General features: G+C 49.0%; 1 protein-coding gene across 1 annotated transcript; it reads right to left on the bottom strand.

Annotated features, from left to right (window-relative positions):
• Window positions 1-839: 839 nt before the first annotated feature.
• On the bottom strand, window positions 840-5,114 carry LOC146198714 (peptidyl-prolyl cis-trans isomerase A-like). The gene is made up of 4 exons (XM_084591959.1): window positions 5,085-5,114; window positions 2,793-3,086; window positions 2,026-2,195; window positions 840-981 (listed from the first exon to the last, which is right to left on the bottom strand). Exons 1-4 carry the CDS (start codon window positions 5,112-5,114, stop codon window positions 840-842), a joined length of 636 nt encoding a protein of 211 aa, XP_084448085.1.
• Between the last annotated feature and the right edge of the window lie 8,169 nt (window positions 5,115-13,283).

The raw sequence follows: 13,283 nt of genomic DNA, 5'->3' as shown, positions 1-13,283 counted from the left end.
TACGGCCGACAGTTTTATGTGGTGACCGATCCCCACGCTTTGTGCTGGCTGGTCTCTCTGAAAGACTCATATCCGACCGCCTTGCTCGCTATATATATACATATCTGTATGTATCATTTCCTAGGCCATTCACTTCGGGACACGGAGCACTCCAGGCTATGGCTTGTACTATAGTGAGAAAACCGGTGGCAAACCAGCCGGCAGCTGGTGTCGAACTCAACACTTCCGAAAACCGAGGCGGGTGCTGTACATGATTTCTAAAATGTACTATTGGGGACAAAAGCTTCAAGGACACGAGAAGCAATTTGGCGTAGAAGCGCTTCATCTTCTTGCGATCTCTTGTCTTCACTGCCTGATGTCACAACATGAGATTCCGACTTTCAGGTCGTTAAGGCTGGTCTCCGGAGACCGGCTATCAGAGAGATTGGCTCCTATTCCCGATGATGCGTCCTGAAAACTCTTGCCCTCGATAGTATATCTTGAATTCTAAGGGCACAATATGCAAAATGAGTCTTCGCAAATGCCTAACGTAAAACGCCGCTAGCTCTCAACACCCGCAATACCACGGATGAGTAATTAGTGCATCAAAAAGAAATGAATGGAAACAATATCCTGAGGTGAACCTATACTGTTTATTGGCGTGTTCCTTCGAAGTGAGCCAAAACGTATTGTCGGAGGATGGACAAGGGCGTGGACGCGTGCGCAGTAACAGCAAACGACGCGAGGCAAAGTGAAGTATCGCCGGAGACATCTAATATTCAGTGGGTCAACGACGCATGCGCAAGAAGCCGTGCGCGAAGTTGAGTACGGGTCATGTATAGTTTGTAAAGTAGACGGGGTTAGAGCGTTCCGCAATCAGCGATGACCACTTCTTCCGTGGGCTTGCCGCTGATGGTCCCGTATGTCGCCATGGTCTTGACCACTGACATGCCCTTGAGGACTCTGGCGAACACCACGTGCCTTCCGTCCATGAACGCGGCCCTGAAAACCATTACTCGTTAAGCGTTGCAAGAAACGACGTCATACGGGGCAGCATTAAAAGGAACAGTGATGTTAGAGGATGAAACAATAAAAGAAATATGATGAAAATATTCCCAGCAGCCACTTTCTTAAAATTAGAGGCCAAGAACAGCACGGAAGCAACGCTTATGGCAGCAAACAGTTTTCTATGGGTTAAATAAAAAAGAAAATAAAAATCACGTTAACAGGTGCGTGCATGAGACCTCTTCGAGAAATTACTGAAGTCGCGTGACTGATAGCCACTTTAGATTCGTACATTTAGGTCGCGCGATAGTTATCCGCCTCACTTAAAAACAAATCAGCGGTTAGGAACGTCCTTTCATAATTGCGTTTCATCGGCACATCAGCACGTGTTTTGCATTATCATGGTGCCCGCTACACCGAGCGAATCTATTTTCACCTTTTCTGAGCCTGTTTTCTTTCATCAAAACGGCCAACAAGTATGTCGGTGAACCAATCGGATGCGTCGGGCAGTCACACGATCTTTAGGAATCCACTCGGACGCATCCGTTGCTCCGTATACCAGCCTCTCTGCGCCTGTAGTGACCTCCTCCTCCTCCTTCTGTGAAATTTCTTCCTAATCCTTTTAAAGATTACGCTGACGCCGCTAAAGCCAGAAAACGGCAGCTTGACATCTGTGCTGCAAAATTCTCCTAAACTGCCCCCAAACACGAGACAAATTAATTGCAGAGCTAGACACGAAAAGTGTCTCATTGCGTATAAACCTGCAACTATATGCTTTGACTGCAAACTGACTGCATTCAATTTTTCGAGCGCTGGTCGGATGGGTGATGTATTGGCGGTCGTCAGCTTTCTGGGGGTGACACTGGCAGGTGACAAACCTGACGGCTGTTATTTCTGTAAATATAATAACCTCTGCCGGCTTAATTCTTCTCTCTTATAAATAACATTCCAAACACAGTAGTGTGCGAGCGCTGCGTTTGCCTCTGCGAAGAACATAAAACAGTGATGCGGATGTCATCGCTGTGTTCCGCAGCTGCTCACTTGGTGAGCATGATGAAGAACTGAGACCCGTTCATGTTGGGTCCTAAGTTGGCCATGGAGAGCAGTCCGGGCCCGGTGTGCGACAGCACGAAGTTCTCGTCCTCAAAGAAGTGCTGCTCGTACGCCGAGCGGCCGAACTTCTTGCCCGTGGACGTCTCGAACGCACCGCCCTGCAGTGAGCACGCGCTTGTCTTGCCATAAGCATTACCGGAACACTCTGTCTTAGAACGTTACTGTTCTGTAACAAGAGCTTCGGGAAACTAACGCTTACAGTACGCTAGAAAAGCCTAGAATGAGACTGTATATAACATTACTTAGCATAATTCCACCCCCGATACAACAGCTTCGTCTGACATTCGGGTATTGAGCCCGGTTCCCCGATTCCCGCCCGCCATGGCGGCAGTTTATTTGGACCTTGAAAGCGAAATCTCCCCAGTACTGAGACACAGATGGCCTAACAGCACTCTAAAGCATAGACCACATATTGCCCCTACTGTTTTAATTATGTATGCGTAAGAATGCATAGGTATCTGCCATTAACAGGAGAGATGTACTGACCCTATGGAATGACAGCTCTTCAGAACGAAGCCTTTTGCTTCCCGGAAGCTTTCGGGCTGCCGGTACTTGCGGCTCCGGAGTCATGTCTTTTCGCGAGTGGTGTAATGCGAGAACGTTGAACATCTCGTTCACTAGAAAATATGGCTCGTTGGTGTTGTGACCGAAAAATCACGAGTATATGCCTTGGCAGGAGGCAGCGGCAGGCACACCTGACAGACGAAGTCCTTGACGATCCTGTGGAACCGGGTGCCTTTGTATCCGTAACCGCGCTGGCCCGTGCACAAGAGACGGAAGTTCTCGGCTGTCTTCGGCACCACGTCAGCGCGCAGTTCGATCTCGATTCGGCCCAGCGACGAGCCGCTGGCCGTCACGTCCAGGAAGCAGCGTGGGTTGGAAGCGACCGCCGGAGTCAAGTTGTCCTCGAAGCCGCGATCGCTGCCGATGCGCGACGCCGATGGCTCCGTATGCTTGTGCTGCGAGGAAAGCTGTAGCACTGATCTGACCTGCGCCGCAGCGTATACTGTCGGTTTCAGCTTTTCACTGAAATTAAGCGGGTTAATTTCGCTTATATATGCTTAACGTCCAGAAACGACTACGGCTATAAGTGACGCCGTAGCGGAAGGCTTTGGAAATTTCGACCGCCTGGGGTTGTTTAACGTGCACTGACGATTTGATGTTGGGAAAGGTTGAGGGTCGCCGGAGAAAGGGTAGGCAGCGAACGCGTTGGTTAGATGGCATCCTCGAGGCACTGCAGATGAAGTTATGTGATGTTAGGAAGATAGTGAGAGACCGGAAAGCGTGGCGTGACATGGTCCATAGGGTCACGAAGAGTCGGACACGACTGAACGACTAACTGAACTGAACTGACGACGCATAAATACACGGACGCCTTGTTATTCGCCTCCACCGAAAAGCGGCCACAGCGTTTGGGATTCTTGCATTCAGCAGTCGATTCCCCTAACTATTGAGCCACTGCGTTGGGGTGCAAGGGAACCCACAGAAGAAAAAAAAGTAGAGTGAAGCTGAGCGGCTTAGCGCATCAATAAGCGTTAGCTGTTTGTCATTTAACACTGAAAGGTCTGGAGTGGTATAAGGCTCTGCACTTAGGCCGGGAACGCTGACGGTGGTTTTGCTCCGCTCTCGACCACTGGAACGGCGTAGCGCACTCCGCAAAGCCATTAGCAAGCACATCTGCCCAAGCTTCTCGGGGTACTGGCTCCGCTGGGAGGCCCCGGTGCGACCACCCCTCTACGACCATACTTCAGGAGGCAAGTGCCCACTCTGAGGCCGCCGCAACAGCTGATAGATGGCGGGCAAGAAGATTCATACTTATCGAAAGCAAACTCCGGCAAATTTCCTTCCACCTCAAATTTCTCTGAAATTTTCACGGCATGTTCCTCCCAGTAATATGGTCTTTCGTGCCAAATTTCAGAGCGGCACGTCATTTCGTTTCACCGCAAATTAATTTTAAACTTTCCCATTTTCCATCCTCAGAGAGACTTCTACGGTCAGCCTTGTGTGTATGGCGTCACTGGACGCAAGGCCGCCGATACAATGCCTACAACTTCTAGCTATTGTTCTGTCGATATTCGCTCTGCTATCGCCGAAGAAAAACATTTCGTGCTTACTTTTGGTCATTTCAAACAAGCTGTCACTAACACTCATCAGCAGAGGTTTGGTTTGGGCTACTTGGTAGCAACGCCTTGAAAACATGGCGCAAATATAGCTGAGGATGACACAGGTGTTTACGAGACAGGCGCCATTCATTCAAGAAATTGCTACGAAATAATCCAAATCAAAAATCTGTAACACTCGTCAGTTTAGCCCCTTTTGGAGCGATATATGGGTCATCATTGGGCGGTCAGTCCTGACGTCATCGCTTGGTAGTAATCCAGCTTCGATCTCATCTTCGTGATTCTGCCTTCATTAATACACTTCGACTGCATATTGAAAACCGGATCCGGATTTTTTTACCGAATATACAGCGGACTCTAAGGAATGCAATTTATAGTTTCACTGCGGGAAGGATGGGGGAGGGGAGACGGGTTGTCTGTGTGAATATCCCAGGGAGGGGACAACTGGCACAATGTAAGCAATAAACAGATCGCTTTGCAGGCATTTAAACAATGCTGAGAGCTTCGATAGGCAAGGGGTCTGTTTAAAACTCTTCTCCCGCGCAAGGGGCTGAAAAGAGACCCTTTAGGTCACGAAATTGGCCTTACCCTTGATGTTGCGACAACATTAGAAGATTTTACTTTTTAAGCGTGCTACAGTAATAACTACCTTTCTTGTTGCAAACCTCCCGACTTCTCGTTGAGGTTGTATTCTTGCCAAATGGCAGCTCCAGGCGACATTTTTGCAGTACACGGCCATGCATTCAAATTTCCGCTTGTACATGTAAGTGCCCGAGCTAGTGCTCTTCCTTTTGAACTAACTGGCGCAATGGTGGACGTTTATTAGACAAATTTGTTAGCGTATCCTCCACATTCACGCGATCTCGCCGTAATGTCCTCCTCCCACGTTAGCCCCATCCTGGTCCATCTCGTGAAAGCCATCACCTCATTGCGTCACGCACCACGTAATGGGATAAGGCCGAGGTCGGAAAGGTTGAGGCTATGATAAGATCAACCTAAAAAATTTCTAGGTTGCCCTAATTGCACAGCCGGCGAAAAGATACTCGAACTCGAAGTAAACAACGTCTAGAGAAGCCCGACGGACCATGCAAATCTACGGGCTATATCCCATACGAAGAGCCATCATATGCAGCATGGAGAGGTGCAGCGCAAAGTTACCGAGGACGACAAGACATAAGGAAAACAGGAAGTGTGTCTTGTTGTCCTTGGTTCCTTTACGCAGCGCCGCTCCATGATGCCTCACTGACTCGCCCACATGAAGGTAGTAATCCTGCGCAGAGTGGTGATAGAAAGGTGACCGATGATGGACTTCCCAGTGCCACTGCCATGCAGTGAACGTCAGCAAAATGGATAAGGATCAAATTGCTACCTAAGATCGTGAACACACGGACACTAGAAGGCCGGCGAAAAGAGAAAGCCAAGAGTTTGCATATAACCCTACAAAAACACGAAGACGTCTTATATGTAGACGTCACCAGTAGCGAAGATGACCCGCATAGGTTTACTATTTGCGAGGTCACGCAACCCAAGGTGGGAAGACCGCCCAGACTAACCGCGCCTGAGACAGTCACAACCTGAAACTCCCTACAAGCATAAGAAGCCGCCATTGCAGCGGCCATGGTGTACACCCAAGCCACAACAATTGTGCAACTATAAGGGGAAGGCTAATCTCTAGCATCGCCAGGGGCATACCACTCAACCTTGACCATAGTGGACCCCCACTAAGAGAAATATATGATACAACTTATAAATGATACAACTATTACGCAATGCACTACAGATTCGGAAGATGAACATACCTATACCACCGCACAGCCATGGCCGCGTAATGGAAACGCGCCTAGTGCGTTTCAAATGAGCGATCGTGATACAACTCACCATCCAGAGAGCTACAGGTAGTGTGGCGAAAACTTCAAATCAACACCTTTCCTGACCCATTTCAAGTTTCCAGATTCATTAGCGCAAAAACTAGCCCGACATGTAGCTTCTTCGGCGAAGCAGCAACATTAAATCATATAGTAAGAGACTGGACTCCCAACTACCTCCAATAGAACTCGTGCCTCATCCCTGTTTTGAGACGTTGAATAAAGTAAAGGTCAGCGACGACACATATGTGTCGTAACCCGAGCCGTGGCGTGGGTCGTTGTCGCCAGGAATCTTCATAATCTCGGGCGCATGCCTGCTAGTAGACCACCTTCTATGCCTCCGCATTTTCTTTTCACAGTACAGTTCTACTTGAGGATGGACTTGATGACGGTAACGTCTAAAGCGCAATGCAATGTGACTGCCTGTTTAACTTGTGAATGCTGCGATGATTAGAATAGCAGCTTGGGCATGTTGGTTATGTATCTTGAGGTAACAGCGCGGAATGTGGACGGGAGCACAAGGTTAGAAGACGGCACAACGAGCGCTGTTGATGATGATGCCTTAGTGGTACAAGCAGCGGCAAGTGAAGCTGCTCTGCTCGCTTTGCCACATGTTCGAATCCCTCTCGCTCGCAACTTTAAAGCGGTAATGTATTGTGTGTTTTGCTTATTCAAGCCCACCACGTGGTCCGCGACCTAATCGAATGGTGGATTCTGTACGTGAAGAACCCAGAGAGTAGCTGCGGTGGAAGGAGGAGGTTTTGGAGAGATCGCAGGAATGCGGAGGGCATGCTAACCAGCGAGTTTAAATAAACGCACAGATTAAATGTCTGTGCTGAGGGTGATATTAGGTAAGAAATTCGATCACATGAGAGTTTTTCTGAAGTCCTAGGCAAGTCTGGATCATGACCTGGATACACATCGAGATTCAAATTCGGCTTTGCAAGTAAAATGGGTTTTGTGACGAAAAACAACAGTACATATCTGTGAAATATTATTCACTGCCGCGCCACAGCTAAGGCCAAACATTCACCTTACATGCTCGTCACCACCGTGTAAATTTTCCGAATTTTCTTTCTTCTAGTAAGGCTGAAACAAAGGAAATAACTAGTGACCTCACGAAGGCTTGTCCTCACTCTCTCGCAGACCAACCCAGTTTTTACCGAAAGAAAGATCCCACTGTATTGCCGCTGCGTGCAAACGTTGACTATTAGCCAACAATGTCATTTGCGCTACCCGCTGCAGCGGTATGCTAAAGGTGTCCATTGACCATGTCGCCCAGTGCACGACGCGGAACCTTGGTCTAACCGTTTTTCTTCCAAGTTTTCGGAACGAGGTAACCGAGAGTTTCGGAGTCGCCAGAGGACTAAATTCCGATCACGGAAGCTTCTCACCGAGGAAGTTGAATGCACGCCGAAGCGGGGCACTTAAGTTACTTGGGAATTGCTGATCGGGACCTACAGCTCGCGCAAAGCTTGAGCCTGTAGTGATTGCTAGCACACCGAATGAACTACAAAATCTAGTCAGTCTTTAGTTTCAGTGGTTGGAAAGGCAGGCATAAAGCCTCTCAATGCTTACATGCCCGCTGAGGGTCGCGGGAAATATGTTCAGGCAAAACAAAACGCTCACCTTTTCCATCGAAAAGTAGCTGCGCTTGTATCCTGGTTGAATCCACCAACCAGCAAACCTTCACTTGAGCTTAAACAGCTATAATGTCCCCGTTGGTCCAAAGGAATGAATTGAGCATAGCCACACTGAGGAATACTGGTGGTGGGCTCGCAAGCAACTTCATTCTTTTTCCCCCGGCTCGTGAAATACCTCGTTATGCTAGATGTATTATTGTTCACAAAATAATAGATCGCGCACAAAAATATAGAAAACTATAATGCACGTAGAAAATTTTAAACCTCTATACCTGTTCGCACGTACGCGCATCAATATTGTGGGCAACCTAACATTCGCACACTGCTGCCGCTTGCCACATTCGTTCACTCGTACATCTTCTCGTCCGTCAGAACTCGGTCTCTACGCGTGTCGGATTTGCGGTTTAGTATTTCGCACACAGGCGCCGCGCCGATGCCGCAAACGGTTTCCGGTGTACAGGCTTCTGCGCGCTTTCTTGTGCTGCAAAAACATTACACACCCTCTTTAAAAAAATAAGCAAGGGGCAAAGCCACCGTCTGTTGTCACGAACCTGAAGTACAACGACTATTTATAGACGCTTTAGAATTATTTTGAAGTAGACTTAGGTGGATACCTAAATATAAATATATCGCAGACTAATCAAGACGATAGCTGCACTGAATCGCGCGTAATGGCAATGGATCCAGTTAGGATCCTCAAATTTCTGTTTATATGCCATGAGCAGCGCCTATAGGGGCGCCACTGAAAGCCGCGTAGTGGCGGCCGTCGGAACCCGAGGCGGGCCTCAGCGGCAAGCGTGGCCGTGGTGCGCGCTTTCAAAGCGCCTTTGCATCCGACCCGGTCACACTATAAAGGTAAGTGTCAGGCCACGGGAAGCATCACGTCCGAGTCCCTCTGTGCTTGCATCGCTTTGCTTCGATATTGCCTGCGCCGGACGCAGTGTTGCTTTGAAAGCAGTGGGCGTGTTATAGCTAGAAGTGGATGACCCTGTACATATGGTGAAATTCGTAACTGGTCTAACTGGTGTATGTAACAATTCCAAGTTGGTACTAGGTTGGTTCCCATTGAGTTAAGTTGCAGTTGGTTCCAATGGAAACTCCATTGGAACTCAATGGGAACCAATTAGTACAAACTGGGGTATGGTGGCACTTCGACCACCAGTGCACAACACCGACGCAGGTATTAGAGAAGCCCTTGGTTTCGGGACAGCCATGGCGCGCTTAAATATGAAACTGTGGAAGCAAGTGGATTGATGAGAGAGGTCAAGAGTAGTTTTGGACTGCAGAGAAAATATAGAGTTAATTTAAAAATATTGAACACGTATTACGAGCTAGGTGGAACTTGTCATCATGCCATTAAAAGGGGAATGTTAACTGCCTGCCCTGCTTGTCCTGCCCTGCCCTGCCCTGCCTGCCTGGTGAGAAGCGTCAGCGCAGCTATGTCTTGGTTGTCTCCTCTTCCGACAGCGCCCGAGCAGCAACCTTCCGGGCGCTGTCGACGGAAGCGGAGGGGGAAGTAGACACAGAGGACGCCAGCCCAGTTCTACATTCTTACACCCACATTACACTATATTACCGTACACAAAGAAGAACTCTGCCACCGCCGCAACTAACGCTCACCAAGGCCGAAGCTGTGGCATGGCGACAACTGCAGACTCACACGTATACAAATTTGTACCACCAACGTTTGTTCTTCCTCACCCGCTACCCAGATAAATACCCCACCTGCCAACAACACCGACCCACACTATATCATTTTGTTTGGGCCTGCCCAAAGCCACCCGGCGGCATTCCACCTGTACCTCACCCCACTCATCTTGGGAAGATGTCTGGTCCCGCACGGAGCTGATCGAACAACGCTGGCTAATCGAGCGGGCCGAGAGGATTGCCGTGGCCCATGGGCTTATGGACTGGTTTGTATTTATTCTTTCTGAGACCGTTTTATTCGCAACAGCCCGCAAGACCAGTGACAGCTGTTCTTGCGGGCCTGCAGGATTGAGGAGGCACATGGAGCCCTGGACTGAGGGCTCCACTCAGGAAGAAAAGGAAGTTTGTATAATAAATGTTTTTCCTCCTCCTCCTCCTCCGTAGGCTTCAGAAAAGAGATTGGTTCGATTTCGCCGTACAGTGCCGTGCCCGGTGTCAATCATATATGACCTAGGTTACTTCGCGGGCTCCACTGCGTTCCATTTTTTTAAAGCTGTAACCAAGACTTCATCATTTTCCAGAAGGGTTAGAAGTTGCCGTACGCCATGTCGTCTATCGTAATTTCTCTGCTACTGTTCGCGGTATTGGGCATCCAAATTCCGTAGTGACGTCTGCAAACGGGAAACAAGATTTCATGGAGCTACAGGAAGCTTTGTCCGCAACCGGCTTCCCATCACTAGTTCAGAGGGGCTGTATCCATTTTTCACTGGAGTTGACATGTAGTATAAGAGGGTCAAGTACGGGTCTTAGGTCTTCAATTCATATAAGTTTTGATGATTTTCGCAGTAGCATCGGCGAGCCTGTTGCTCTGAGAGTAGTGTGGACTGGATGTTAGGTGTTGAAACCCGTATTCCTGAGCAAACTTCGTGAAGACAGGTGGCGAGAACTGCGGATCATTGTCGGAGACCACCACCTCTGGAATACCAGTTCAGAAGAAATTTTATTTGCAGTGATTGATCACTGCAATCGATGATAATGCTTCTAGACGAGTCAGTTCCGGGTATCTAGAGTAATATGTTACGATTAACCCCCAGTGGCTATTAAAGAACAACAACTCCATTCCAACTCTTTGCCGTGGCCTTGATGAAAACTGTGCTTCAAAGGAGCATTTTTCAGTTTCTGGACGTCTTGACACATTCTTGACAATGTTTTATGACGGTTGCGATGTTTTGGCCACTGTAGGCCACCAGTTGCAGTAGGAGTTCTTAAAGCAGGTCGGCGTCTTGGTGATACCAAAATGACCTTCGTGTAGAAGAGCGCAAAATTTTCTTCTTGAACTTGATTGGGACAACCACACGAGCTGCTTAGAGTATCAGATCGTCCTCTACGGTGAGCTGTTCACGATGCTCATAGAAGGGTCCCAAACGAATTCCTGCTTCCTTGACAGCAAACAAGCGCCTGGCGCATGTCCGCAAGGTTGGGTACAAAGCGGGAAGGATATTCATTCCGAGCGTCTTTTGCAACTAGCTTCTATTATAGTGGGACTAATCAGTTTTAAGATGGCTCCAACTTTTTTCATCGATTTTGATTCCGTACTTGTCAAGCTTGTGACCTAGGAATGTGAGCTGGTAGAGGTGAAACAGACGCTCGTTCTCGTTCAGCGTGACACCTACTTCAGTTAGTCATTGAAGAACGGTGCGAAGTGTATCGTTGTGCTCTGTTTCGTCTGAGCCCCAGATAAGGATGTCATCCATATGACGTATAACTCTGTTGACACCTTCCAGAATTTTTTACACCTGCTTCTGAAAGTGCTCAGGAGTGGACGCGACTCCAAATGGAAGCCTCTTGAATGAAAACCTCCCGAATGCCGTGATGAAGTTAGTAAGCTTCTTGCTGTCTTCATTCAGTGGTATCTGTGAGAACCCCGAATTGGCATCGAGTTTCTAGAACACATGGGCTTCGTGAAGCAGGCCGAGTGTACCCTCGACGGACGGAATTGGATGCCACTCCAGCCACTCTCTCAGGGAGTGACGATTGAGTTCAGTGAAGTCCACACATATTCTAATATCGATCGTTCGGTTTTTGGACTATCACGATAGGTGTACACCATTCATTCGGCTCATCAACAGGGGAAATGACATCAGTATTTTACATTCGATGCAGTTCGAACCTTGTTTTCTTGTAGAGCGGACTTGGTATGCGACGAAGGGTGCTCAAAGCAAACGGCTTCGCGCCTTCGCACAGGAGAATGTGGTGCTCTCTGAGCAACTTTCCGAGGCCTTGAAACAAGAAGGAAATTCATCTCTTGAGGTCACCTTCTTTGCGATGACGATGACGAAAGTTAGCATCTGTAAGTCTTTGATGGCGGGCTTGCCGAGTAAGGGAATATGGACATCTTCCAGTACGTAGACGTCTTGGAACACTTCACGTCCACGGTAGGAAAGCTCAAGACGCGCGTTGCGCACATCGGGACCGTAGAGCTGCCGTAGAGCACATGACAATTGAGGCTGATGTCGGAGCATGCTGAAAGTCGTAGTTGGGAGCTAGATTCGTCGGCGCCTGTGTTGATATTTTGGCTTTGCACGAGGATCGTTGTCTCCCATGTAACGTATCGGGCGAGACGGTTCCGAGGAATGTACCTTCGCTGTCGGGTCCTGATGCTTCAATGATGCCAACCTGGCGTGACATGCACAGTCGCGTAGTGACCCTTCTTGTAGCAGCCCTTGCATACCTGTTACCGCGCTGGGCATAGTGAACGCAGGTAGGTCTTTTCCACACCAACGACACAATGTCGGAACTTCGTCAGCTGCACGCGGATGTGCGCTGGCCGCGTCGTTAACGTGAGTAGCACTTGTGCGATGTCTGATGACGTACGTGCTGTCTGCATGACACAACTTTGTTGACGGTCAGCGTTTCAGACTGAAGCTCCGTTTGCTGCTCACGTGCGCTTTCGACCTGTCTGATTGGCTCCAGCGCCTTCTGAAGAATAAGATCCGATTCGAGTTGCAGTCTCGCTGACAATGTCTGATCTTGAGTGCCGACGACCAGTCTGTCCTCCAGTTCCTCTCGAAGGGTGCCATACTCACAATGATTGGAAATCGCGTGAAGCGCAGTCACGAAGCCTTGTGGATTCGTCGTCGTATTGAACCCTTTTGTTGAAGCGCGCCCGTTCAAAGATGAAGTTTTTTGCAGCGTTATGAAAGCAGCTGTTGAACTGCAACGAGTTCTAGGTTCTGGGCGTTTTCTCCAGAGAGTTTGCCTCGGGAAGTTGAATGACGAAGGACGCCATATATTCCGACCGCGTCGTCCAGACCGTAGATGTTGCTGTAACATGTACGTACCACTGTAGATAGGACAGGAAACAGCCTTGGCTGATCTTATTGTGGGAACTGCGTCACTTCCGCCACCGTGTTTAGATGTCAACAGGACAGCTATGGCTATATATATAATTCTAGTCAGGCGTCACTGCCATGAGCACGTACGAGACACGTGCCAACCGCAGCGAGGCGGCTTACGCAAGCACGCAGCTCTGCTAACAAGCAACTTGGACAGACGTGACGACTTTGACGTCCCTGAGATGAAGGGCGGCACGTGTTGATAGACGTGCCCCCATGCAGTCGCGACCTCCGCAGGCCAGCTCATCTGGGCATCAATAGTCGAAGGTGTCGATAGGTTTCGGATCGAAGTTCGGATGAAGTGCCTCATTGTCGACTGGTGCAGATGCCCAAGGTCCCAAACGACGCCGACCATCAAGGTCAAGCTGCCACGTACGTGAGTTGCAATACCCGGCAAGAACCAACGGCGAAGAGTGAAGGGCGATCCGCGCGGCGGCGCCGCGCCACCCTCTGCCTACCCATTCGCCGCTGTACTCTAGTAAAAACATATTCGTGCAATCACGTACACCCGTTGCT

This window comes from Amblyomma maculatum, chromosome 2 (genome assembly GCF_055883805.1).
Source record: "Amblyomma maculatum isolate TAMU_Amacu chromosome 2, ASM5588380v1, whole genome shotgun sequence".
NCBI classification, from domain to species: Eukaryota; Metazoa; Arthropoda; class Arachnida; order Ixodida; family Ixodidae; genus Amblyomma; species Amblyomma maculatum.
The sequence above is the reverse complement of the archived record's forward strand: the minus strand, read 5'-3'. Positions and strand labels throughout refer to the sequence as shown.

What these genes read in the sequence shown, in the direction of transcription:
- LOC146198714 (XM_084591959.1), bottom strand. Translation starts at nt 5,114, where the DNA reads ATGGGGCTAACGTGGGAGGAGGACATTACG. An exon ending in TCAAGGACTTCGTCTGTCAG is followed by an intron (nt 2,196 to 2,792) that starts GTGTGCCTGCCG and finishes TGCTCACTGCAG; the next exon opens with GGCGGTGCGTTCGAGACGTC. An exon ending in TTCTTCATCATGCTCACCAA is followed by an intron (nt 982 to 2,025) that starts GTGAGCAGCTGC and finishes AATGGTTTTCAG; the next exon opens with GGCCGCGTTCATGGACGGAA.